Source organism: Dysidea avara, chromosome 2 (assembly GCF_963678975.1).
Source record: "Dysidea avara chromosome 2, odDysAvar1.4, whole genome shotgun sequence".
In the NCBI taxonomy this organism is placed as follows: domain Eukaryota; kingdom Metazoa; phylum Porifera; class Demospongiae; order Dictyoceratida; family Dysideidae; genus Dysidea; species Dysidea avara.
In genome coordinates this window covers 34,889,806-34,916,115 of record NC_089273.1, presented here as the reverse complement: position 1 = coordinate 34,916,115, position 26,310 = coordinate 34,889,806, and the positions used below count along the sequence as shown (strand labels likewise).

Genomic DNA, 26,310 nt, shown 5'->3' with positions numbered 1-26,310 from the left:
CTGAAGTGGCCTCTATTAAAGGAGAAGAAACCAAAGCTGAAACCTGACCCTAAGTTTACGTACCTGCTCAGTACTGAAGCATAATGATGTCTTTCACCATAAAGTATCAGCTCCGCCGGTGCGCTCGCTCAACCAGAACTCACCATAAACAAACCTCTGTACTAGTGTTTGACTATAGATTTATAAACCAGTTTATAAATCTATGGTTTGACAGTTGCTATTATAGAGCTTTACAGTGGTCAACACCATAGGCGATTCTAAGGGGAAGGGGGGCTGCTGAAAAATAATTTTTCAACTCTTTTATAGGGAAAAATTGCAGTATAGATTGGCATTGCTATTTTTAATAATTTTCTTGTTTTTAGAATAAATTTCAGGCTGTTTTTAAGCCTTCAACTGCAGCTTGAATCCCCAGAAATTCTGTTTTATAGTACTAGTCATGCTGTTCCCGATCGCTGTTCCCGCCTACTTGGCCCTCCCCGTTGCTCAGGCCTAGAATCTCCACTGGTCAACACTGAAGGTCTGACAGACACTTTTACTGTACTGCAGCCTTTAGATTACCTAGCTTATTAAATATTAAAACAGAATTGGAGATTTCAATAGGTAAGCATAATATTTACTTGGGGTTAGTAGCATCTACTGCACTGCACCAAGACACTCACTTTTAATACCACACGGCGCTACTAGATTAAAGCCAGAAGACTATACTTCAACGGGACATTTCAAACGCTTGCCATCTCTATCCGTTTCCCATTTCTCCTCGTTTCTCCGTTCCTGGTTTCTCTATCCCAGATTCATCACACGTGATCGATCCGCACGTGATAACGTAATACCACCACGTGTGTATATTTTTTGTACACGAACGTTTTTTGGCACCTCGGATTGAGTCACCCTGTGAGTCGTTTTCCAGTGTTTTAGACGTCCTCTTCGCTGAGTTATGCCGAGACGATTGTGTTGGCATTTTTCCCTGAAGGATACTCAGCCAGCTGATGGAGTATACATAGGCGTTGGCAACCAAGTCTTGTCAAAATATGGGCTGATAAAGGATGTGGCGCTCAGTCCTCAGGACGGAGATGAATGGATAAAAGTAAGTGTTGATGTAACACTTGATAATCATTATGTTTAATATGTTCGATTTTAATTAGGCTACTTTTCAGACAAATTCTAAGGCTAAGGTCCTGAATGTTGCAGAATTTGAGTGGAACAAGAATGAGTTTTGCAGACAATTCAAAAACTGCGGCTTAACTGAATCGTTCGTGGATATATTTAAAGGAGCTACCATTGAGATGCAGCCAAATGGAGATGATAGCAACCAACAACCAACTGTAATTCAGCCATCAAACAAGAGACGGCGCATTGAAGCCATGATTCCAGCTAGTCATAGTGTTAGACGTGCACCACAAGATCAGGATGAAAATGATGAATTTAATGGTGCCAGGATGGATGAATCTATCAGGTCATATTTTAAAGGTACTGTAGATGTTTTGTTTATAAAATATACAGCAAACAGTGGTCATGCATCATATAACTGCCTTGCCATGGCCAAAATGGCATTTCTCTTCCTTTAACCCTCTAACCGTCACAACCGCCATATGGCTGATAACTTGCGCACTGGGTATAATTTCCTCTTCGCTACAGCTTGTTTGTGTGTTTAATAATCTTACCATAAAATTCTTACACCCTCAGAGTCTCGGTTACTGGGGTAAATGGATCCTTTGCAGACTATTGCATGAAAGTTACATAATCATGGCAATGTCTTGTTGTGAAAGAAGACTAGCTAGTTTATTGGTTTTTTGAGTTGTTAATAGTATATCATTTAAAAGGAATAAGCAAAGGTGATCTGTGCAGGCTTGGGGTCAAATACTTTGAAAAGTATTTAAATACAAATACTCTGAAAGTATGGAATACAAATACGAATACTTATACCCAGGGTGTATTTGAAATACAAATACTATTAAAAGCATTTAAATACTTTTATAATACTTGATCCTTTGATCTGAACTACACCTTACACAACCACCCAATAGTACACACCTCTGTTTTAATATTGTTCTAATAAAATTTCAAATGTATGGTAAACATAACTGTAACATTATAATGCCAGAAAACAATTGGAGTATATGGACTTCTTGCTCTTCTTAGATGACATTTTTGAACTATATGTTGCAAGGTTTGAATGCTCATACCAACAGTTCATACCAACAGTTCATAATATACAGTAGAGAGGGAGGAAGAGTGTCCAACGCTATATCTCCCTTGCTCTCTACATTATGAACTCTTGCTAGTACTTATATACTTACTATTCAACTTCAAAGAAAAGTAAGTTCTTTATAACTCTTCCCATTCAAAGAAATTGAATAATTAGCGTTTGATATATTTTACAGATTAAGGTGTCAATAAGTGAAAGAGATCATCTTCCAACAAAATATATTTTACAGATTAGGTCATACAGATTCTCTTTCAAGCAAAAGTATTGTATTTCCAGAAAGTATTTAAAGTTTTTACATGAAGTGTTTAAATACAAATACATGTTGTTTCAAAACTTCATAATACAATTACAAATACTCAAAAATTGTATTTAAATACAGCTAAATACAAATACTCATGTATTTGACCCCAAGCCTGCAATGGGGACAGGTACAAGCTACTTTTTCAAGACACGGCATGGTGGCCGTGCATTTCTTTACGCATACGCATTGGCGTAAACTCGAACAAGCTAGGCTTGATGTGAATTGTTCCATGACGTAGCGACTTAGAACTGTATTAGTAATGGTATTATATACTCTCAGCTAGTTTGATAGAGATAGGAACATCTTTACAGTTGCTTTTACCATTTTTGTGATTTTATTGTTTAATAACAATCTTGTGGTTTATGCTGTGTAGATAAAAACACCACAATGCAAGTTCCTTATTTCATAGTTAGTGTTTTGATATATAGTTACTAAGTGGACATCCATTTAAGTTGGCTAATATTCGGTACATGGTATGCTCTGCTGGCAAACCAGGCTTATTGTTTTCACCTGAATGTATGTCCCAACTATTAAGTACCGAAGTAGTGAAGTGGCTGTTTTAACTATGTTAAGCCCATTACATACCATTACCAATGAAGAATGCTATGAGAAGAACTGCTGCAATCCAATGTAGCCATGATGAAGAAATCCAGATGATTCTCATTGTAAATGTATATAGGGAAGTCACCACATAATGCTATTATGAATCAACACCTTGCACTGTCTACAAAATAAATCTTGTATTGTCAGCAAAGATAAATGGGACAAAGGAGGATAAAAGTAGGTCCATGAAGCATGCATTGTTCACACAAGGTACTTGTAGAATCAGCTGTAGATATCGAACAGTAAAAAAGTCAAGCTTGTAGCCTTAGCCGTTATCGAAATAGGCTAGCATCAGGCATACAGTCAGTAGAAAATTTACTGACTATTTAAAGTTTGTAGCAATCTATTTCTCATACTAAAGGCATTTTTGGATTTGGTTATACCTAACGAATACTGCCAAGCTTTGTGAGGGTGGTTTTAGTGCAATCTTTTTTGACTAGAAAGTGAAAACCTTCATGATAGTACTATCGTGCTGTATGTCTATATATCATAAATGATTATGTAACACTGCATATAACTTATAATGGTTGTTGTTTTGATCATCTAGGTTACTATGAATTACCTGTCAACTGTTTGAAGCCTCCCTGTGAGGAGTGGCTAGTTAGGGATTGTTCGGAAAAAATGGTAACACAACTGAAAATTGAAATGATAGCCAACAATTTCAGCGATGTTCAACCTTTACTGGCTATTGTTGATATTGGAAGTAATGATACTTACAACTCAAACAACAAAGAGGGCTACAAATACTCTACAGTGGGTGGGAACCACTCCAGGCAAGCTTTACAAGAACTGCTATCTGAAAATCCAAATTTGGCCAACAACATACAATATAGTCATAGATTGTGTGCTGTTTATTTGCCAATGGAAACTAAATTAGTCAGACGCTTAGCGTCGAAGCATAACAGGGCGGCATCATTTCATCATGACATGAATACATGGGATTGGGTAAGATTTTTGTAACACCTACACATACTGTATCTATCAGACATGTACACATGTGTAGTGTATAGTAGAGCCTGTTAATGTGGACACAGGAAGTACCTCAAACGCTTACTTGCTCATGATCCCAAAGCAATATGTGTTAAGATCACAATACTATTGCCAAATTGCTCAATGCACAGGATGTACTATCATCCTTGTATATTTAAAAATATATATATAATATGCCAATGTAGGGGATTTCCCATAGAGTTATGTTGTAATGCCATCATTTATCTATTGATTCACTAGTTTTTATTGTTTAGACCCCTACTTCATTTTAAAATTAATGTACCATTAGTTTGTTAAGGTTTTTGTTATAGCTACAGCTATGACGTATGCATGTGACTGTTTTATTAGAAGATTAAATGTGGCTTTTGCATTTCCTTTTTTCCTTCTATCTGCTGGTCGTCTTTTCTTCATGCTAAAAAAACCCATATTGAGACGTTTGCTTTCCATATCAACACCTCGACACCACAAATTTATTTAAAGCAAAAAAATTACACTCTGAACAAAAATATAAGGTATGTCATTACTACGCCCTTTAAATATCACATATAGTTCCGAGATACTCTAATAAAGTAATCACCCTAATGCAACAGCCACATTCGATATTCTGTCACATGTATATGACATGACTGTAGCTATCCAAAAACCAAATAAACTAGTGGTATTGATTTATGGATGTAAACAATAAAAACTAGTGAAGCAATAGATGAATGATAGTATTACAACGTAATACTGTTGGAAAATTCTTACTCTACATATTACTTTTTAAATAAGCTACCCTACATATTACTTTTTAATATAGCTACTCTACATATTACTTTTTAAAAATGGTGATCAAAGATGTGTCATTTAGCCTCTAGCCTCGTGACCATGGTCAGGCTGTGAGGCAGACCAAAAATTAGGTTTGGACAACCTTTTAAGAGTCAAGATGTTTCTAGGGTACTTTTTGGAGGCGGTATTTTAGCATTCCCTGTTCATTATTGGGACGATCCCTGCTCAAATATTTCTACTGTACAGTTTGATTGTATAGGGACAATGAAGGCAGGCATGGTCCGTGACAAAATGTAACTGGCGAGCTAAAACCGGCCATTTTCTCACATTCCTTGAATTCAATGTTATTGCATCTCGGTAACAGAAGAGTGGACAGCCAAAGTTTCAGCCTTTAATGATGAATGGTCTTGGAGTTATGGTGCTTGAAAATTGGAACAGTGCTAAAACTCGATTTGTGCAGCAACAACATGAGAAATAAATTACAAGTGCTTAAATAATCGATCATATCTATCTGTACACCATGAATTGGCAAATCAATCACAAGGTATGGTGCTTTCCCTGTACATTTCCGTGTTTACAAAGAAGAAGGCCATTCCAGTTAAGAAATTACAGCGGTGAATGTATTTTTATCACATCGTAAATAACTGCCCACAACTCGTGTATCCTTTGCTATGTGAACATGAAACTACGATTTTCTTACTTTCCATAAACAGGCAAATCTAGTGGTATATAGGTTTCATTGATGTGAGCTTACTTTCAGTGCATATGAATACAATTAATTTGTGCGTAAATTTTTTCATATAACACTGGTTTATTTTTACCTAGTTTATTTCTATACGGTTTTATGGCAAAAATTGAAATTTGCAAAACGGCCAGTTTTCACTCAGTGGGTCACAAATATCACCCATATTTGTGATACTGTTTTTCAGTTGATCCTACCTATTAGTCATGCCCTTTATTGTTTAAGCAAAAAACATTGCCCTGAATATGGATTATCATAATCAGTTATAATTATCATGGTATTTAATCACACAGGTTGTTCAATGTCGCAAGCTCCTCTATGAGGTGTCAGGCACACCAGATGACCAGGAGCCACCAACTAATAGACCTGATAGATGGAAAGATGCCTGTTCCTCTGTACTGGCTTTGAAAGTAAGTAGCTAATTTGTAAGATATTTTTCACAGTATAATATGTTTTATGGATTGCATGGCAGACTCATAGCAGTCTAGCATTAGCAGGGTTATTGTAAAGCTGGAAGCACTGCTCTTCCTTATAATTCAAGCTTGCCTCACTAGTTTAGTAGAATGTAGTACATGTTTGCCACGGGGCTTGGTCATGATGTCACAGTGTGTATGCTGCATGTATACTTGTTCATATGGCTTAGTTCCAGTAAATCATTTAAGTTAAGCACTGTCTTTATTAACAAAAGATATTTTAAAAGTAATAGAATACTTTTTGTTACTGTCATGTTGTGCAATGTGTTGCTCTTATGTTTTAAAAGTAACTTATAAAATATATTATATGTTACATTTTAGCAATGAGTGTTAACTAATATATACATAGCTAGGTTGTTTTGTACAGTGTACCTGCAGATGTACCAGTAGACATTTAAACCCTGATAAAGTTCCTGAATTTTCTTTCTACTGTTAATACTTTCAAATTCTAAAACAAATTCATGTTTAAAACATTGTGTGATTTGTTTTTCCTGTAATTTACTGCAAAATCTGGCATAATTCTAGATATTGTACAATGTCAGATTACAGAGGTGACTTGTTAATCCAACAACCTCCTTAATCCAGCAAAATTTATGGCTCCCATTGAGCATCGGATTAGAGAAGTTTGACTGTACAAGTTGTCTGGGCTGCGTGTACTTACCAAGCAGTATTTGAATGAATTCTCTACAGTATATTCACAGTCTACAATTTACAGTATATCCCATATGCTATAACACAGGTATTTTTACTGCTTAATTCTCACATAACTACTGCATGCTAATTTTTGTGATTTTCACACATAATTTTTTGGTATTGCCTGTAGGTAGAACAACTAGACGAAAGAATGATTTTCTTTCTTGCTACTCTACCAAATGAAACCTTTGTTATATTATCAAGCATTTTTAAGAAATACTTGAATGGAGAATTTGGCTACCAAAATGTGCCCAGAAGTAAAAAAGGTATAAAGTCTAGTCTTGATTTAAAAGGATCTACTTTCAAACCTTTTCGAGCATTAGACATTTCCACCATCCATGAGCTATTATTAAAAATAGAAGACGAGACAATGACAATAAAGGAAGCAATGATGCAGTGTGGTGACATAAAAAAGCTGCACAAGATACAGCAAGCATCCATTAAAGGAATGGAATTGGATACGTGGGAGAAGGCTGTTGAGGTATATCCTCAATTTGCGACGGCCGAGAAGCTTGAACCATTTAAGCATCTAAATTTTTCAAAGGCTGAACTACCTCCTCAGTTTCTCAACTATTGCCAATATATTAAGACTCCTGGTAATGTTAGTGATATCAATACAGACAAGTTATTTTCATTTAACTACTTGGATTGCACCAGCATATTTTGGAAGAACAGCGTTTCAAACATTACCGTTAATGCCATTGACACTATATTTACAACTACAACGGTTAGGTTCACAGGATTTACTCTAGCTGTACTGGATTATGCTCAATCAAATGATACAGACACTGACCAGGTTTTTATCCAGCACATTATGTGTTGCATACTTTTGAATTATGTTTCTTTTAGATGCTGGATGAGATTAAAACTTCAATGAGGATAGTGCGTGGGGTAAATTACAGCGTTGGGAAGCAACACTTTACAGTAATAGTACTTTGCTATCTCTCACAGCTTAGCACCATTTCAGCTGCCCTAAATGATGTTTATGATGAAACTCAGATGGCTGTATGTTCACTACCTGTAGAAAAAAGAAGAGGTATATGCACACATTATATGTATGTGTTTCTATATACGTATTTACTATATACATTTAACACTGCAATGATCCTTTAAACTAGAGGAGGCTCAACACACTTTTCATTAGCTGATAAGATTATATAAAGTAATTGAAAACTACTTTAGGGAGCTATCAATAAAAACTAGATGCTAATCAAAAGTTTTTCTCATGAAAATTTAATAGCACTGAACGTGGTTGGTTGGCAATTGGAGCCATCATATCACATGATGGAAGAGCTTGTCTAAAATTGCTTTTAGTTTTCCACCACATGGCTTTACATGCTGGATTGTGAATAATCGAATCAGTGTGTTACAGTAAGCTACACGGATATATGTGGTTGTTTAGATCTTAACAATAGGGTGGCTGATTCAAAAACGTTATCTGTACCTTGTATTGTCAACTTTGGAAATGATAACAATATCTGTGTTGTTAGTATAATGGACACCTTATGACCGACCAATTTTGACATGTTTTTACTGTTTGTCCTAGTGGTAAAGGTTGTATTGGTAGAGGAGAGACCTCAGAAATAGTGTCTGATATAGAAGGTCCCTTAAAAGAGGTTGAATTAATTGATATAATTATCAATATTGGTAAATTTTTGCCTTAGTTTTTTTTTAATTAGCAGATATTTTACTGAGAGTTATCAGCCTGGAGAAGCATAATAGATACAGCTTCAATTCACACGATTGTAGTATTCATACTGAATAATTTGATGCTCTAACCTGTAGTCGATGTGTAATTGTAATTGTTTCTGTCTGTCATGAAGCACGTGTTACACAGGGCCAGATAGATTTCACATTTTATTGTTTTTGTAGATGTAACATCAGTAAATTCCCTTAATGAAGTAACAATTGGTATGTTAGTGGCAAAGAGTGGAGTACCCACATCACTACCAATGGAACACGACAATTTTTTTTTGAAGACAAAGGACCAATCTTACTATGATGCTTCAACTGGAAAGATTGTGTTTCAGTACCAGAAGCCAGTTGCATTGTTTGAGACTCTATTACAATTGTACACAACACCTACTGACTGGACTTTGTTATCGCCAACTGGAATTGGTATGTAATAATAGACTGTTTGTGTGTAATAGCAAAACTGGTCACTTTTGAGAATTGTTCATAGTAAGCGTATTTCCTTGCATAAAGGCCTAGGCCCATTTCCTTCCCAGCATTATTGACCCAACCTGTAAACAAATAGGGCCTTTATTTGAGACCGGGAATTTATTTTTGATTGATCCGACTGACACCCAGTATTTGGGTAATGGTAGAACAGGATTACTGTAATGATAAGCATAGAAAGCAGTGATACAGTACGTGTGTTGAATATATAAACAAATGTAGGCAAGGCTGGAAATAGCCATTTCATACATTTTTGCATGCGTGCGGACTCGCCCACACTACTCATGTGATTACTTGAGTACCGTCACCCCTCAGAAGGCTCTAAACTAACAAGTATGGAGAAGCACCAGCAACATGGGAAACGATTAAAGCCATTAACAGTGGACTCCCCCAGGCCTCTATTTGAAACCAGGTGCTTATTTTCAAAATGTGTTGGAACCCCTCCCCAGCTTATAATCGAGACAGATGTTTAATCAAATGCGGCTTTTATATGAGGAAATATGGTATTCAAAAATAGGAGTAGATATGTGTATTTTGTAAGTTTGACTTGAGGAGTCCATCTACTATCTTGGCTAAGATGCATTGCTATTTGAAAACTAGTTGAAATAGGCTTGTATAAGTGCACAACATAAGCTGCATGGAGTAGGGCGTATATTTCATAAATGGCTCAGATCATGAAGTGGTTGCAAGCTATTTGGAATTGTATGAAGAGGATGAGGTCAAGCATATCGATGGTGTATGGCCAGTTTTCATTCTCAGCAACTATATTCGCAGCTTTGCGCACCTCCAGTGCAAAGTAGGAAACCCACAATTTATCTCCAAATTGGTCTTTGAGTAGCTCAATCATGATACAAACAGGGCGGGTGGGTGGGACCCTTGATATGCTCGACTGTCAACCTCTTCATACAATTCCAAATAGCTTGCAACTACCTCGAAGTCTGAGCCATTTATGAATTATATTTCAGTGGGCTATCAATAGTGAGGTTTGTAGCTGCAGCCAAATGAGAGTACCGCTCTACCGTAGACTGAGTCCTCTGGTGGTTTATTGTAAAACCTTTGGAATACTGACTACTCTGAGGACCAGTTGGCTGCCTTATGTCACTTGTGGTTATGCCTACATCGATGATGAGGCATTTCTGACTGAGTATGCATTGAAAATTGTTATATCAATGCTGGATTGTTCTAACATTGACTTAAGCCAGCAAGCAAGTGAGCTAGAGGAGATTGTATTGTATGGTTTGTTAGTGGCTAGTTTCTTGTCCATGGATGGATTCAGTTCTCTTCTCATAAGCTTGAAAAGCTGAGACTGGGCGTAAAGTCAGATTACTTGGAAATGAGGGGGGAAAGTTGTGCTCTTAGTGATCCGGCTACTAAGGTAAAAACAGACTCCATCTGATTTGTAAGCTTGTCTAGATTTGAGATAAATCTGCTGACCTGTAAGGCCCATCCTTTCCATAAGTCTGGATCCGCCTCTGGGATATAACGTATACTTTGCATGATGTAATTGAATTCCAATGATATCAATTGTATGTATTTACCACTAACAAATAAGAATACAGTATTTACTCTAAATAATGCACCATTGAAAAATTCACCATAATATCACTGGGACTTAGTAGATAAAATGATTTCTATAGTGAAGTACTGCGTATTTCCGAAAATATTTGTTAGTGCTTTATGGTTTATCACAGTAACTTACGATACCAGAAATTAATTCGTAACTTAGCTCTTGTGTTTCAGTATTATTTCTTGTTAATTTCAGTACCTTTTTTGTTACTAAAATTTAATACCTTCTTTCATGTAAAGTACTGAACCTTTTTTGTTCTGGAGGCTATGTATAAAGAATTTCTGTAGCATTTCTTGTCTGATGGCTTTGTGTAAAATACTGAAATTCGGTACCTTTTTGTCTGTGAAATTTCAGCACCTCATTTATATTTGTGGTTCCATGTAAAGTACTGAAATTTCGGTACCTTTTTGTCTTTGTGACTGTGTAAAGTAATGAAATTTCAGCACCTCATTTATATTTGTGGTTCCATGTAAAGTACTGAAATTTCGGTACCTTTTTGTCTTTGTGACTGTGTAAAGTAATGAAATTTCAGCACCTCATTTATATTTGTGGTTCTATGTAAAGTACTGAAATTTCGGTACCTTTTTGTCTTTGTGTAAAGTACTGAAATGTTGGTACCTTTTTGTCTTTGTGACTGTGTAAAGTACTGAAATTTCAGCACCTCCTTTATATTTGTGGTTCCATGTACAGTACTGAAATTTCGGTACCTTTTTGTCTTTGTGTAAAGTACTGAAATTTTGGTACCTTTTTGTCTTTGTGACTGTGTAAAGTACTGAAATTTCAGCACCTCCTTTATATTACTATACTGTATGAATATTTGATCTTTTTGTATACCCAGGTTCCATGGTGATTGCTGCCTTGAAACAAGGGAGAAATATTCTGTACATCGAAAACAATAGCATAAACTACATCCATGCTAAAATCCGTGCTGTAAAATCGATGTCTCTTGGTTTTTTAGAAAAGGATAGTCATGGAAGTGAAGACTGAACTGTAATGTTGAACTGCCGACATAATTTTTTTTGTGTTGTTCTATTATATTGTTTCAAATTATGCAGCAATATTGACTATGTAATTATTAAAATTTATCACATGCAAAATCAAGTAATTCTCCATCACAACTGGTCTGAAATAAATGCTTCGAAATGGTCCACAATTTATAATGGTTGCAAAATAAAGCAAATTTGCTCAAAAGTTTCAGACAATAAAATGCATTTTGGATTTTCCCAGTGCATTTTGGATCTTGTTTAATAATGTATGGAGCGCGTATTATGTCATCATCAGCAGTAAATAACTGTCGCTATGGCGACATTTTCCCATTTGTACGGTCGGAATTGGATAGAGAAATTCAAGGGCTTTCTTTTATTGTATGGTGTGCTGTAGAAATTTTGTGAGTTAAAGGTTGTAAATTAATGTTTTTGTGTGTAGTGTAAAATACATGTATTTTGTATTGGACAACAAAATTAATGACAAGGAATGATGAGATTTTATGATCAGCCTGATTTACCAAGTTGAGGTTTCAAAAAGGATATTAAACAGATATTAGATTTATTTAATGCATAATTCTTAAATTTTAAAGGTTTAACCCAGTGTTTGAAAACTTTTAATGTTGACCACCTGAAAATGCTTGATTTGACAAATCCCATACATATGTTTTGATATGAGCCAATTATTCACATTGAAAGTTTGTGGTTTATTTCCTAGAAATGCTTCATAGGTTGAACTCACATCAACAAGAAGAATACTATAATAATATGAACACATTCACAAACTGCTTTCCTAGTGTATAGGGACTTGTGAGAAGGCCTAAACCTGTAATGTACTAGCTATTATTTTGTGATTAGTGTATACCGTATTTCTATAAACATAAGCTGCGAGAAATTTTCACGAGACAAATTTTCGTGTTAAAAAATTTTCACCGATGTCCTAACTGAAGTGTGGCATCTCCGTTCCATGGAGGCTGTGCCTCAGATTTAGAAGTTGTCCGTCACAAATCAAGCAATGGACTGGAGTGGTAGAAGCTCATTCCATGCAACTTGCATATTTGTACATATATACTTCATTTAATGAGTCCTGTAGTAGCTGTCTATCACGGAATGGCATCATTACCAACGTGCAGCGAATTAGACGAAGCGAGACGAAGCGAGACGAAGCGAGACGAACCCCTCTCAGGGAGAACTTTGTTTTTAAAAGACTGCAGCAGGCATATGTTTGACACGCCAATGGCCAAGCCTCGATCCAGGTGGCCAGAAAGTAGTTTACCGAATTCGCTCAACTTCTCGAATATTACATTGGTAAAAAATTTTCGTGTAATTAATTTTCGCCGGATGCTACCTTCGACGAAATATTTTTAACGGTTTATAATTAAATATTGTCGTATCTACCAATGTCTACGTCTGGAAATCCCAAGAAAATACCGTACTCAGATGTCTCTCCAGATAAGTCAGCACAAATACTTAGTAAACCACTTGATGTTTGTGGTAAATGTAATAAGAAGTGTACGTCTGCTAAAGGTGAGTCAATTCAGTGTGATCTTTGTGGCATGTGACTGAGCGAGCTATCGAGTCCATCTTACTAAAAGAAAGGTGGTCTCTAATCCAGAATAGTCACTCTAGAAAATCAATCAAGCTTAACAGTCAACGCAGCTGCATTTATCTCAACAACCAACTGTATGGGAAAGTTATCAACTCCCAATTCCAACGTTCTACACAGACAATTCCAACTCCTCAAAACACAACTTCCCATCCTCAACAGATGGACCAGTCTCCACTAATCAATCTTAGTTCACCAAATCTAGTTACCTCTGATCCCTCCCAGTCAACCACCACCACCCAGGTCAGTAGTGACAAGTGACTAGATCATGTCTGTCTAATCAACATACGTAGTATAGTAAATAAGTTAAAAATTTTCCAGGACTATGTTTATTCAAGATCCCCTGATGTTATAGGAATAACTGAGACCTGGCTTTCTAGCAAAATTTATGATAATGAAATTCTACCCTCAAACTATTCACTGATTCGCAAAGATCGTGGCTCTCGTGGTGGTGGAGTCATGCTAGCTGTCCATAATTCCAAATCATACAAAGTTTTACCTTCTCCTCCTTGTTTAGAAGTGCTTTCAGTTAGTATTGGATCAAGCTCTTCAATTATCTACTGCTTAGTATATATTCCCCCAAACTCCTCTGAAGAGTACTTAATAGAATTTTTTAATTATCTACAGTCACTCAACAGTGCTACTGATAACTTACTACTTCTTGGTGATTTCAATTTTGGCGATGTTAATTGGGACTCCTTGTGTGGCCTTTCTCCTGCCTCAGCCAAGTTCTGTGATATTATTTTTAATTTGAATCTTTCTCAGCTAATCTGTGAACCAACTCATATTGCTGGAAACATGCTTGATCTTATTTCAACAAACATTCCCGATCACATATTCAATGTAAATGTTCATTCTGTACCACCTCTGTCTATTCCCTCAGATCATTACATAGTAACTTTTGATGTGCAAACTCTCAATCATTATGTACATAACCAAGCAACAACATCATATGACTTTACCAAAGGTGATTACAACAGTCTCTGCTACTTTTTAAGCAATTCTGACTTCTCTCCTTGCCTTGAGTCTGACAATATTGAACAAGTGTGGTGCTACATTAGTGAACTTATCAAGGATGGGATAAAACAGTCTGTACCCACTGTTAGAGTCAATCGCTACAATCAGCCTAAATGGTTCAACTCTTCTATTAGACACAATATTAATTGTGTTCGAACTCTTAGACGTAAATACAATAAGCATCCCTCTGAACAGAATAAAATCAAACTTGAAAATAACGAAACACTACTCCAAGCTGAAATAAGTAATGCTAAGGCTGACTACGAATCTACTTTGATCTCTAACTTTTCCTACAGCAACTCTAAAATCTATAAGTACATTCGAAGTTTAACAAATTCCAATTGTATTCCATGTTCTGTTTATTATGACTCCATCTCTGCCAACTCTGACTCAGCTAAAGCCTCCCTTTTCAACAAATATTTTCATTCAGTATTCACCCAAGCAGCAAGCCATCCTGCACCCCCTGATGACATTGATCATCATACTATGTTATCTGAGCTCAATATATCTGATAGTGAAGTACTTAATGTTCTTCTTAATTTAGATACCACCAAAGCCATGGGACCTGATGGAATACCACCGATTGTTTTACAAAGGTGTGCCACAGCCCTTTATCAACCTCTCTGCTATTTATTTAATTTAACGCTTCAGTTTTCATACTTGCCTAGAGACTGGAAAGTCCATAAGATTGTTCCAATTTTTAAATCAGGTGATCCCACCTCAGTGAAAAATTACCGTCCAATTTCTCTACTCAGTAATACATCTAAAGTTCTAGAACGTATCATCTACAACAAAATGGTTGATCACATTTCGACCTACATCAACGCTGCTCAGTTTGGATTTATGCGCAATCGGTCTACTACTCAACAGCTACTTCTATTTCTACACAATGCATTTTCTTCTCGTGACCAATTTGATGCCTTCTACTTAGATATCAGTAAGGCTTTTGATTCGGTTTCCCATTCTTATCTATTGTCCAAACTTCATAACTTTAACATTTCAGCTAGCTTGTGGCTTTGGCTTCAAGCCTACCTTAGCACCAGATCCCAGTTTGTTTCTATTAATAACTGTTATTCTGATCTTTTATCTGTTGAATCTGGGGTACCCCAGGGCAGTATTCTCGGTCCACTTCTCTTTATCATGTTTATGAATGATCTACCTAATTCTATTACTGACAGTGAGGCTTTACTCTTTGCAGATGACACCAAATGTTTCAGGCACATTAAGACACCTCCTGGCGAACAACTGTTACAACGTGACATTGACAACCTCTTTAGCTGGAGTACATCCTCTAATTTAGATTTTAACTCATCTAAAAGCTGCCATTTATCTTTTAACCGGAAGTATCCTACGTCATATACTATTAGTGGTAACATAATCATTACTAAACAATCACATAAAGATCTCGGAGTTACATTAAGTGATAATCTTGAATGGAAAACTCATCATGACATTATTTTAAGTAAAGCTTATAAGACATTGGGTCTTGTACGAAGAACCTTCAGTTCATCTATACCACCACTGACTAAAGTTAAACTATACGTATCTCTAATCAGGTCTCAGCTCATGTACTGCTCCCCTATCTGGCGTCCATATTTAGTGAAAGACATCAGTAACCTAGAACATCTTCAGAGACGAGCCACAAAGTATATTTTGAACGATTACATTTCCGACTATAAAACTAGACTTCTCAAACTAGAGCTTCTCCCATTAATGTACACCTTTGAACTTTCAGACATCATGTTTTTCATCAAATCTATCAAAAATCCAACCAGTAGTTTCAACATTCACCATTTCATTTCCTTCTCTACCAGTGCCAGATCAGGAGGCTTCAAATTACATCACAATCCCTCCACCACTAACAAGCAACGACACTTTTACTTTGTAAGGATCTGTCGCTTATGGAATGCACTTCCATTAATTGACGTTAATCTGTCTATTGATACTATCAGGAACAGAGTCAAGTCCCACTTCTGGAATCATTTCATTCATAACTTTGACCCCCTCAACCCTCATACACTGCACTACCACTGTCCCTGTAGTCGGTGTGTTACTGATCATTTCTCGATTAACTACACACTGTCTTAGACAATATTATTTATCATGTGTTCTTTTATTATTATTTTATAATTACTACTTTTGGCTGTAGGAACAAGCCTACAGACCTTTAGTACACCATGTGTATTGTCAATTCTTGTATCATTATTCTGTGTGTGTACCTAAGCTTATGATTGTATGTGTGTACTATAAAGCATTAATAAATAAATAAATAAAATAAATTATAGAAATACGGTATGTTGTCAACCATATGGGTGTATTAATTTAAATAAAGAAACCATTGGGATATATAATTTATATAGCTTTCTGTTGTGATTGGACAACAGAAAGCACAGATAAACACAGTAATAATAAGAAGGTACGGAAATTGAACACCACTTCATTGGATGGAATAGCTCAGTGTAGCTACACTTCCACATATCAATCAAAACTTCAAATGCATTGTTATAATATTCCCACATCCAAATTGTCCCATATTGGGACATCAACTGGGTGAAATTGGTTGTAGAAAGAAAATTGGAGAGGGATGACACGAAATAAGCGCCATCAAAGAAAATTTATACAACTTGAGTTGTTTGAACCGCTAAAAACAGTCAGCTGTACAGTCCAACCAGCTCGGCAACTGGCTAGTCCTAGAGAGTGGAATCAGATATCCCAGTGGTCAATTCTTCGAGCATTTTGATTAATTAACACAATGACCCATTACAATACTCGAGGTAAGAAGTCAGCACACATAATTTCTACATATCACTACTTCATATACAGGTATGGATGCCAACCGTGGCACACCTCAGGGTTCAGGTCGGACCATTCAATCACGAACTCCACAAGGCCGAGGTAAGAAGTCAGCACACGTAATTTCTACATATCACTACTTCATATACAGGTATGGATGCCAACCGTGGCACACCTCAGGGTTCAGGTCGGACCATTCAATCACAGACTCCACAAGGCCAAGGTAAGAAGTCAGCACACATAATTTCTACACAATATTATCACTACTTATATCTAGGTGTGGATGCCAACCGTGGCACACCTCAGGGACCAGATCACAGCTTTCAATCACAGACTCCACAAGGCCAAGGTGAGAAGTCGCAGACATAATTTCTGCATATCACTACTTCTCCAATAGATATGGATGCCAACCATGGCACACCTCGAAGATTAGAGCAACGAATTACTTCAAGGACTCGAGGTGAGAAGGCAACAGGCCAAATTTATTCTGTGTGTTACTTGAGTACCACTAGGTGTGGATAATAGGAACAGTCATTTGGTTGGATTCTATGCGAGATCTAGACAAGAGCAGCATAGTGAACCTGTGACCTCAGGGAAACTTGACCAGATGGCTGCTATGATGCAAAGTCAGCAGGAAGCACTATCAAAGTTTGCCATGGACAATCAGGCATTGAGGATGACCGTAGAAGCCTTAAAAGAAGAAGTTGGGTCAATGAGAGAAGAGATAGCAAACTTACAGTCTGCCGGTCAGGAAGGTACCACACCAGACGAAGCACTTGCTAGCTCTAATGATGAACGTCTCGATACCAATTTGAGTGTAAGTACTACAGTATTCATTAACAGTTAATATTAGAGAAGCTTTTATGTAAGTGCTTAAGTATTAGTTGCTGCTTCTTACTTGATTGCATCGCCATGTGCAGGTGGATTAATAAACTTTCATTTGTTTATTTACCTTGTGTTGGATTGATACTTCTGCAACCGTTATCATGGCTAACTGATCATATTTGTAGGGAGATGTTAAGAAGCTATATGAAGAATTCGATGCTGATTTTGATTTAGAAGAAAGGTACAAAATAGCAAATGACAACAAATATTGATGTAATTAAACCAGACGCACGCCCACAGCCGCCTGGTTTACTGAACTTGTTTCCCGAAAAACGTGTGTGTGTACTTATGTACCTATGTATGTTTGTCTGTACGCACCCACGTGAGCAAACCATTAGCTCAGTGGTAAAAACAGCTTATCCACAACAAGTTAAGGCTAAACAAAGCCTTTAGTGAACCACCGCACTGGTGAGCTTTGGCTTGAAGGTGGTTTCTTTTCCGAGGTTTAAAACTGGTGCAGCGACTCTCCACAGGCTTCGAGATTGGCTTTCCTAGTGGACTGTTCAGGTGTTCTACAACTGGAAAACGCCGTAGTAGGCCTCGTAGGCTCCCAGTAGATGCGTATCTCGCCGTTCTAAAAGTGGGCGTGGCCCGTATCATAGATAATAGAGGGCGTAAACGGGATTGGAAACTCGCTCGTATTTACCTAGCAACCGCTTTCTATCCGTGTTATCAGTGCGTAGTGACTAAATTCAGCGAAGTTTTGGTTCTTCTAGTTATCGGTTTAACAGCTAAAGAAAGTGTATGGCAGGTGCAGGTACTTAACTCGGTTCTTGTTGTCTGCTAACTAATTATTTGACGTTGTAAAGAGTGTGGCTTACAGCGTGCGGTTTACCGCATTAGCAGTGACAAACTATAGGACTAATTGCCAGCTTCGCCTACATTTCGGTTACAAATTGCACCATATTTCCATAGCTGATAACTTTATACCAAAAGTTAATGTTCAAGTAGTCCATTCTCCTGCCATCGGCTGAGAATTATATCCATGCCATATATTATTGTTTTTTACTCTCTATCTACAGCTAATGGATCCGGATTTGTGAAAAGTGGAATTGAGTCCATTTTGAAAGAAGAATCTTTTACAGTGCCATCACATACAGCAAGAAATGTAATTAATATAGCAAAAGAAATGAAGAAATGGATTGAACAGCCTGAGAACAATGCGGAAACGAAAAGATTTGAAGAAAACCTAATGAAATCCATCGAATCATGCTTCACATACAAGGGAAAAATTCCAAAGAAACAGAGGGAGAAAATGTGGAGCGCATACCACACACTGCGTACATCAGCTAACTATCTGAGCTTATGGAAGAACTTTTGTAAAACAGTGGGCACTGAAGGGTCACCAATTTTTTACCAGTACATTGGAGATCATGTGCTGAAGGAACTAGCTAAACTAAAATACCCAATTTCCACTAATATTACCATCAAAACTGAAGAGGCTGCACTTACATATGAAGAAAGGAATGGACTTCGCTATGCTGCAGGGTACGTGCCAAGGTCATTAAAGAAGAAGCTATATCGGTCAAGCCATCAGCATAAAGAGTTATTAATTTCTCTTTTGAGAAATCTGCTCGATGAAAGAAATGATGATTTTGATGACTCAACAGATTGGATCAGTTTGATAGACAGAGGTGGACTGAAAAGAGTCAACAATAATACATACCAGTTGTTTGTGGCCTTAGAAACACAATTACGAAAGCAGATCAATTCACAACATATTCCACTACTAGGGGCAGAGAGCAAACAAATTCTGCTGAACAATGACAATGTCCAGTTCTTTTGGAGCATAGTTTGTACAGAATGAGAAGAAGAGATTGGCAATGTCCTACTTGAGATGATTGTAAATGAATGGGTCACAATATGTGGATTTTCATCTGCTAATAATTGTATAGAGAAGTATAAGCAGGATACCCAGACAACAACTGGGAAGTCTAAAGGATTACGAAAACAACTATTGGCAACTAAAAGTGAATAAAAAGCAGCATGTACAATACTCACTTCACACACATGTACACATGCACGCACGCACACAAACCCACACACTACTAATCTGCTACCAATACTGCTATACATATGCACATTTCATGTAGCTAATGAAATAAAGATATAAATCTAGTCAGCATTTCTTTGATATGCGTGCTCGCTTTGGTAGTGGCTCATTAATATCTTCATTACTTAGTGAAGTACCTTGTTTTCCTTTGTGACAGTTTCCTCCCCTTGGAGCCCTGGCTACTGAGTTCACAACTCTCAGTGCTTGAGTGTTGTTGCAAAATTCTTTAGCATTTGGATTATCATGTACACCACCACGTTGTCTCTGTAGTCCAAAAAATTGTTCTAAAGGATCCTGACACAGCCGCTGACTTAAGAAAGATTTTACCCCAGGAATAGTGAAAATGTATTGAACCAGCTCTTTGAATGACATACCTATTTACAAAATAATTTATTTTAATATAACTTATGTACCCTTACAATCCATTCTAAGTCCAAGACGTGTTTCTCTGCTTAGTAGCATAAATGCTTCTCTTCTTTACAGTAGCCAGATCGTTGGTCAACTGCTTCTTCCCAGTCTGTGAGGTACTGTTGGAATTCATCCATGAACTGCATGTATATCATAGAAACAATAGCTCATTATGTTATGTTCACATTTCAATTAACATACTACTAATCGGTCATCCTTTGCTGATTCATAAGGCTTTTGAAAATATTTGCGAGTGTGTATACCTTCATAGTAGTTGTGTACATTCATTGCATCAAACCACTTATCGCACATCTCCACAAATCTAGCTGTTTCATCTGCCTCTTCTCCAATACTTAATTTCATACCACTGGCAACACTTTGGCTCAATACCTAAATATAACATTGACTAGAAGAATAAAACATTGGCTGTACAATTTTGTACTTGTGCAGCCAAGTCAACACGCATCTTAGAGAAAGATGTAAGCTTGATATGTTCCATCTTGATTTTGGGAATCAGTCTGACTCCCATACCTGGATCAGTATCTCTGCTATATAGCATTGTTAGGTGTGACCATAAATGCTTTTCCCATTATTCTACAGGAAGATTAGTCAACTTGTAAATGGCCTTGCAGAGTAATACTTACCCAAAGGTGGCGAGATTTTGACTCCCAGCAGTTCCGAATGGTTTTCATCAAATGAGGAGGATCGGAAAAAAAGTAAATGTAACGGTCTTCTTCAGTAAACGGATTTTTTGTCTTGTGCACAATCTCTTGGAATGGATTATGCATTTTCATAAACTTTCGGTTGATGGAGTTGCCATCCAGTGTTGCAGCAAGAACCTACATGCATAATGCATTACATGCTAATCAACAATACTTTAAATATCACCTTAAACCCACAAGTTTCTACCCTCCTCACTGCTTCCCAAAAAGGATCATAAAGTTGGTCTCCAGACAAGTTTGCACAAGGAAATTGTGCATATGGAAACTGCAGCTTGGTAAACAATCCTCGTACCATGATTACCAACATTGACTTGGCAAGTTGGGGCTTAGGTGGACTATCTGCCTTCAGTCTCCCTTCATATTGTAGCAAATGTGTATTGATATCCCCCAAATCTACAAAGCCAATCAGTTCTCCTGAGTGTTTGTCAAAGACCAAGTCTTCCTTGATGTGCATCTCATCCAACAGGAGTAAGACATGCTTATCTCTTGTTGGACAAGATTCTATGTTGGCAGCTTTCATCAGCATTCTGTCTACATCACTGGAAAATCCATTGCTGGCTTTTACATAATAAGTGTAATCCCTGAGTGTTCGTTGGGATGGAAGATGTATACATCCTGTGTTCCTCATTGATTCATATGCACCCCCAGACCTATTAGAACAAGTACTCTTGTAGCAAAGATAACTTGTAGATTTACCTGTGCCTAATGTAAAGACACCAGCGTATTATCAAGGGATGCCAACGCATGGTACGAGCATCTGTTTTGCTGGCTGCTTCAAGTTGTTGCTTCCAAAATATATGCTTAAAGGAGTCCTCAAGCTCATTCTCAAGGAATTTTAGTCCTTCACTTGTAATAGTCTGTGAACACAATATGCATTTATTTGTGATATATATATATACATTTAAACATACCTTGATATCTTCATGGGTTTCTTCATCAAGGGTAATGCCATCAACCTCCACACTTGCAGCTATCTGTTCTTTAAGTTGTTTAATTCTGACTTTGGCTGCATGATAATTGTTTCTCCACTTCACCAAGTCGACTTACAAGAGTAGGTAGGGTCTGATGCCTGTTCAATTGTGAGTAGATGCTGAATTGAAATACTGCTATGTACTTGTTACCTGTAGTTAGTATGGCTACTGGTACTTGCTTCAAGGTCAATGTTTCTGAAGCGATGCACTTGTGTTCTTAGATTCTTACGAAGTGTACTACATTGAGTACAACGGTCATACCAGTTGGTGCTTGTAAGCAAGTAGTGGCGATGAACAGAAGGCTCTATTGTATCTTCCAAATTCCCAGAACCTGGATCTTAATGAAAAAGTAAGTGATAGTGTACATGTAGTCAGTAATGCAATTTAGATTATTTAATTCTGTGGCACTGAGCTTGATGCTCAGCTTTGATGCAGGATACCAAAATATCAACAAACTTTTAATTTTCATGCTAATATACTCTAATAGAGGGGTCATGTATACCCCTTTAAAAGTTATATATAATAATTATTATTATGTTGCTCCTTTGATTACAAGGTATGTAGAAACTGACAATCATACAGTCACCTAATTTCTAGAGTTGAGTCACTTACTGGCAATTCCATGTAGTGTTGATAGCCGATACTACCAACACTCAACAAAATCTTGATCAGGGTTGCCTACACAATACTTAGCAGCATCCAGAGTTTCAATTATTTCCATTACTTTTGCTACATTGCTAATGGTATCTGGTAAAGAGCTAAGTAAGGGACAATTTGCTGCTGTGAGTTGATGATGCAGGTAGTGCACTGTCCACTTCAGTTCTGAATTGATACTTAAGCTCATCATTACACGGCCACACAATGCTTCACTTGTAGACAACTGTTGAACCTCCAACTTACAAAGAGTCAGTGGATCTGCAGTGGCTATCTTCCAAGATGGGTGTAAGTGTGTGAAGAAACGAGAACTCATCAGTGTAGTTATTCGAGAATGCAAAACATCACTAGACGCAACTGGTCTGGTAGCATATATGTCAAGGGGAAGTGGTACTGGTGCTTCATGAATCACCACTTCTGAAGGCTGGCTATTACATTCTCTCTTCTTCTTCATAGCCTTCTTCCTTTCTTCATTCTTACGGTGTGCACTAAGTCGAAACCTTCTGCCACCCATTCTTCTGCAAAAGAGTCATTCAACAAGTTAGCCTGAATGATAGCTATATGCCATGCAGTGGTGACAATAAAAATCCACATTGTTTATGCTTTACATACTATACCTAGCCTAACACGTGATGTAGTTTACAAACGCTATGAAGAAGTAGAGCACTTAAGCAGCCCAACACATTCAAGTATTGGTCTCTACGCAGGGGCGTAGCTAGCCAGAAGGTGATGGAGGGGCAGGCATGCCCCCACGAATCGCTCAAAATCATTCATGATTGCAAAAAAGGCTAATGACCCAATGGTGGGGTAGCCAACATACGGTGTTATATTATTACAGCTTAAATAACTAGCTACGTAACTATTTCAGTACTGACTGCTTCCAATCGAGGTAGCTATATTCGTCGAGCATCATAGCACGTGCCACAACTGTACTCCAACAACTTCATCCACAGTCCGGTAGAGCTAATACTTTAGTGCAAAAAGAAGTTACTTTACGTTAGCCACAGCCTGTGCTGCAGTCCTAGCACATTGCTGACAGGATGACGTATTCACTCACTTCACTCGGCGAAATTCATATGTCATTTATTGCACGAAATCCCACCTGTCTTGCTAGCAGATCTTGTAAGCTTGACTGATCCACCTGACTGACTGACAAAGTAAAAACAGACTGCACTGCCGTACGTACAAAGGTCCAGTGTGATCGACTCGATAAAATAAACTTGGTACATTTATTTAGCTAACACTTTATCACCTCGTAGGCAGCAGGTTCGTAGCGTCATCTGGTCTCCTTTGTCACTTGTGAGTTGTGACTTCTGCCGCGGAGAAGCGGGTCACTCTATTTAGATTCAAAAATGTTCTATCACGCGAGTAATCTAGGCTAAATATAGAAGTATGTCTGTAATATTTTCGTTCGATGGATTCACGAGCGAGTTGAATGTTGTGTGTGCGCATTCACTAGCAACCCCTGGTGATACCGCGTAGTAGTGTACATAATTTACAGTCATTTGCGTGTCAGTTTAATACTGGTAAACATGTGACGGAGGTTTAAAAAAAATCATTTAGTGATGGGGGGGGGGGGGGGCAAATGCCCCCCCCCCCTTAGCTACGCCTCTGTCTCTACGAAGTTTAGAATAAGAGAATTCCCCCCCCCCCCACAAAATCAGGTGGTGAGACAACCCAAATTTTAAGATGTCTTACTGAATAACTTGTAAACCTCTATATTTACAGCAGCATTTTATGCAGCATGCAAAATAACACTCAGAGAGTAGTTAAACGCGTTAATTACCGTCTATGTAGAGTGTGTAGTAGAGCGACACTACCCCCACAAAACGTTTGTCTCGAAGCCATAAACATTACGTTAACATTTTCGACGTAACTAACCACACACTATGCGGTTTTGTGACATAAGTATCTAACATACCAGCTATACAGTTCCTGCGGTAGCAATAGAGCGACACGAGATACGACACAAGACGAAACCTGTTACACCAGCGTAGCAACAAAGTTCTCTTTCCAAAAAGGAGGGAAACTAACCGCGAAAACTTCGCATTACACGGATAGAAAGTGGTAGAAAGTATTAGACTATTGGGTGCATGTGAGCCGTTTCCAATCCCGTTTACGCCCTCTATTATCTCTGCCCGTACTTACGCAAAAAAAAATGAAGAGCAGCCCGGAGGCTTTGCTGCGAGAATTTTCAAAGAATAATATGATAGATAGACTATAAAACAGTTGAGAAGATACTTTTGTGCGTAATGTGTTATTTAGAGTGGTTTATTACAATTATGCTTCCTTAGCAACACTTAGAAACATATTTCGGGAAATACTTGTATTTCATGAATTACGAAATACTAAATTACAATGAAGTGCATGCGTAACTGTGTCTTAGTTCTGTCTTTTACAGCATGTAAAATTAACTTTGTATAATAGTATAGCATTGGTGAATGGTGATTAAGTTTAAGTAGAGCAACACAGTGGCGCCTGGTTTTAGAAGTATCACAACATCAACTTGTTCACCTAGTCATAAGGTTTAATTCTTCATTGGATAAATACCTCTCAGCAATGATGATATAATAATCACCTTGGCTCTGCCTCGGTGATCATCACATCATTCTTTTGGGATTGTTTATCTACTGAAGAATGCTATCACTGAATGTCTTACCTATACTAGCAAGCTGGGAGTACTTAAACAACACATGACACTGAACAGGCTTGCATTACACCTTTGTTGTTATGTTACCAACTGCACCATAATAATGCATAATCACCAAGTATAACAATCCTTGTAAGTCTAGCTAGCTACGGTCTATTGATACTGATATGTTCAGCTTCTACTGATATGTTCAGCTTTGGTCATAATGTTGACAAGCAAACTTACAAGGCAGAGGAGCTTGGAAGTGATTAAGGTGGTGATAAAGTAATGACACCCACTAGAAGCCATAGTAAATACTTATGACATAACATGACTTATTCTAAACAAAAAATTTTTAGGAGCTAGTCATAATTACACTAGCAAAGCAAATATTACACTAGCAAAGCAAATATTACACTAGCAACATGTAAACCTACCACATTCAAGTAACAAGTAAGTTGTTAGCATCAGCTGCCATTACATGGTTCAGGTGGACTGAAACAAATTCAACTCTCCTTGACAAAGCCAATTACAACAGGTGGCAAAACAAGCTCCACTAATAATTATTTGTCAACAGCAAGGTCTTACATGCAGTGTTACAAACATCCTTTTCTTTGTAAATAAGGATTGAATCAACATCCCTTTCTTTGTAAATACGGATTGAATCACCACAAAACTTCGTAGAAATAGTAAGTAATACTATCTGAATAATTCTACGTTCCCATATATCTAATATCCATTGTATGGCTTTGTTCGCTTAATGCAAATGGTAGGACAAGGCCTTCCTTTGCTTTGAAATGGCATATACTTCGACTTGTAGCTTGCTTCCACTTATTGATACATATAATGATTCCCGTAATAGTATGCTTTCATTGTGTGAAGTATCGGAGCTAAAACTTGAGGTTGTCGCAAGATAACGTATCTTTTGTGGTCCACCTAGTACTGCCGATTTCTTGCTTCGAGACCAGTTCTACACTTTTTACCTGCTACAAATGCTATATGTGCAGCTTGTTCCACGCAAAATTAATCACTAATTTCATTTTGTTTGTCTAAAATTGAGATACAAAA

General features: G+C 37.4%; 2 protein-coding genes across 5 annotated transcripts in view; both read left to right on the top strand.

Annotated features, from left to right (window-relative positions):
• Positions 1 to 330: 330 nt before the first annotated feature.
• Positions 331 to 11,626, top strand: LOC136247160 (uncharacterized). Its single transcript, XM_066038796.1, has 9 exons — positions 331 to 1,084; positions 1,143 to 1,467; positions 3,658 to 4,055; positions 5,904 to 6,020; positions 6,907 to 7,572; positions 7,626 to 7,667; positions 7,728 to 7,812; positions 8,649 to 8,894; positions 11,360 to 11,626. Exons 1-9 carry the CDS (start codon positions 935 to 937, stop codon positions 11,506 to 11,508), a joined length of 2,178 nt encoding a protein of 725 aa, XP_065894868.1. The 5' UTR covers positions 331 to 934; the 3' UTR covers positions 11,509 to 11,626.
• A 5,162-nt stretch (positions 11,627 to 16,788) lies between these two features.
• Positions 16,789 to 26,310, top strand: part of LOC136247159 (uncharacterized) — a 23,837-nt gene continuing 14,315 nt past the window's right edge. For 2 of the 4 annotated variants that reach the window (XM_066038795.1, XM_066038794.1), the window contains exons 1-5: positions 16,789 to 16,901; positions 16,951 to 17,022; positions 17,318 to 17,380; positions 17,433 to 17,737; positions 17,931 to 17,986. In XM_066038795.1, coding sequence (XP_065894867.1) covers positions 16,880 to 16,901; positions 16,951 to 17,022; positions 17,318 to 17,380; positions 17,433 to 17,737; positions 17,931 to 17,986 — 518 coding nt within the window. In that variant the 5' untranslated portion in view covers positions 16,789 to 16,879. The remainder of the gene's footprint in view (positions 16,902 to 16,950; positions 17,023 to 17,317; positions 17,381 to 17,432; positions 17,738 to 17,930; positions 17,987 to 26,310) is intronic. The other 2 variants (XM_066038793.1, XM_066038792.1) reach the window with 1 other exon arrangement.

Excerpts from the sequence above, each read along its gene's own strand:
- LOC136247160 (XM_066038796.1), top strand. The coding sequence starts at position 935 with ATGCCGAGACGATTGTGTTGGCATTTTTCCCTGAAGGATACTCAGCCA. Across the intron at positions 6,021-6,906 it reads CCTCTGTACTGGCTTTGAAA|GTAGAACAACTAGACGAAAG; the intron begins GTAAGTAGCTAA and ends TATTGCCTGTAG. Across the intron at positions 8,895-11,359 it reads GTTATCGCCAACTGGAATTG|GTTCCATGGTGATTGCTGCC; the intron begins GTATGTAATAAT and ends TTGTATACCCAG.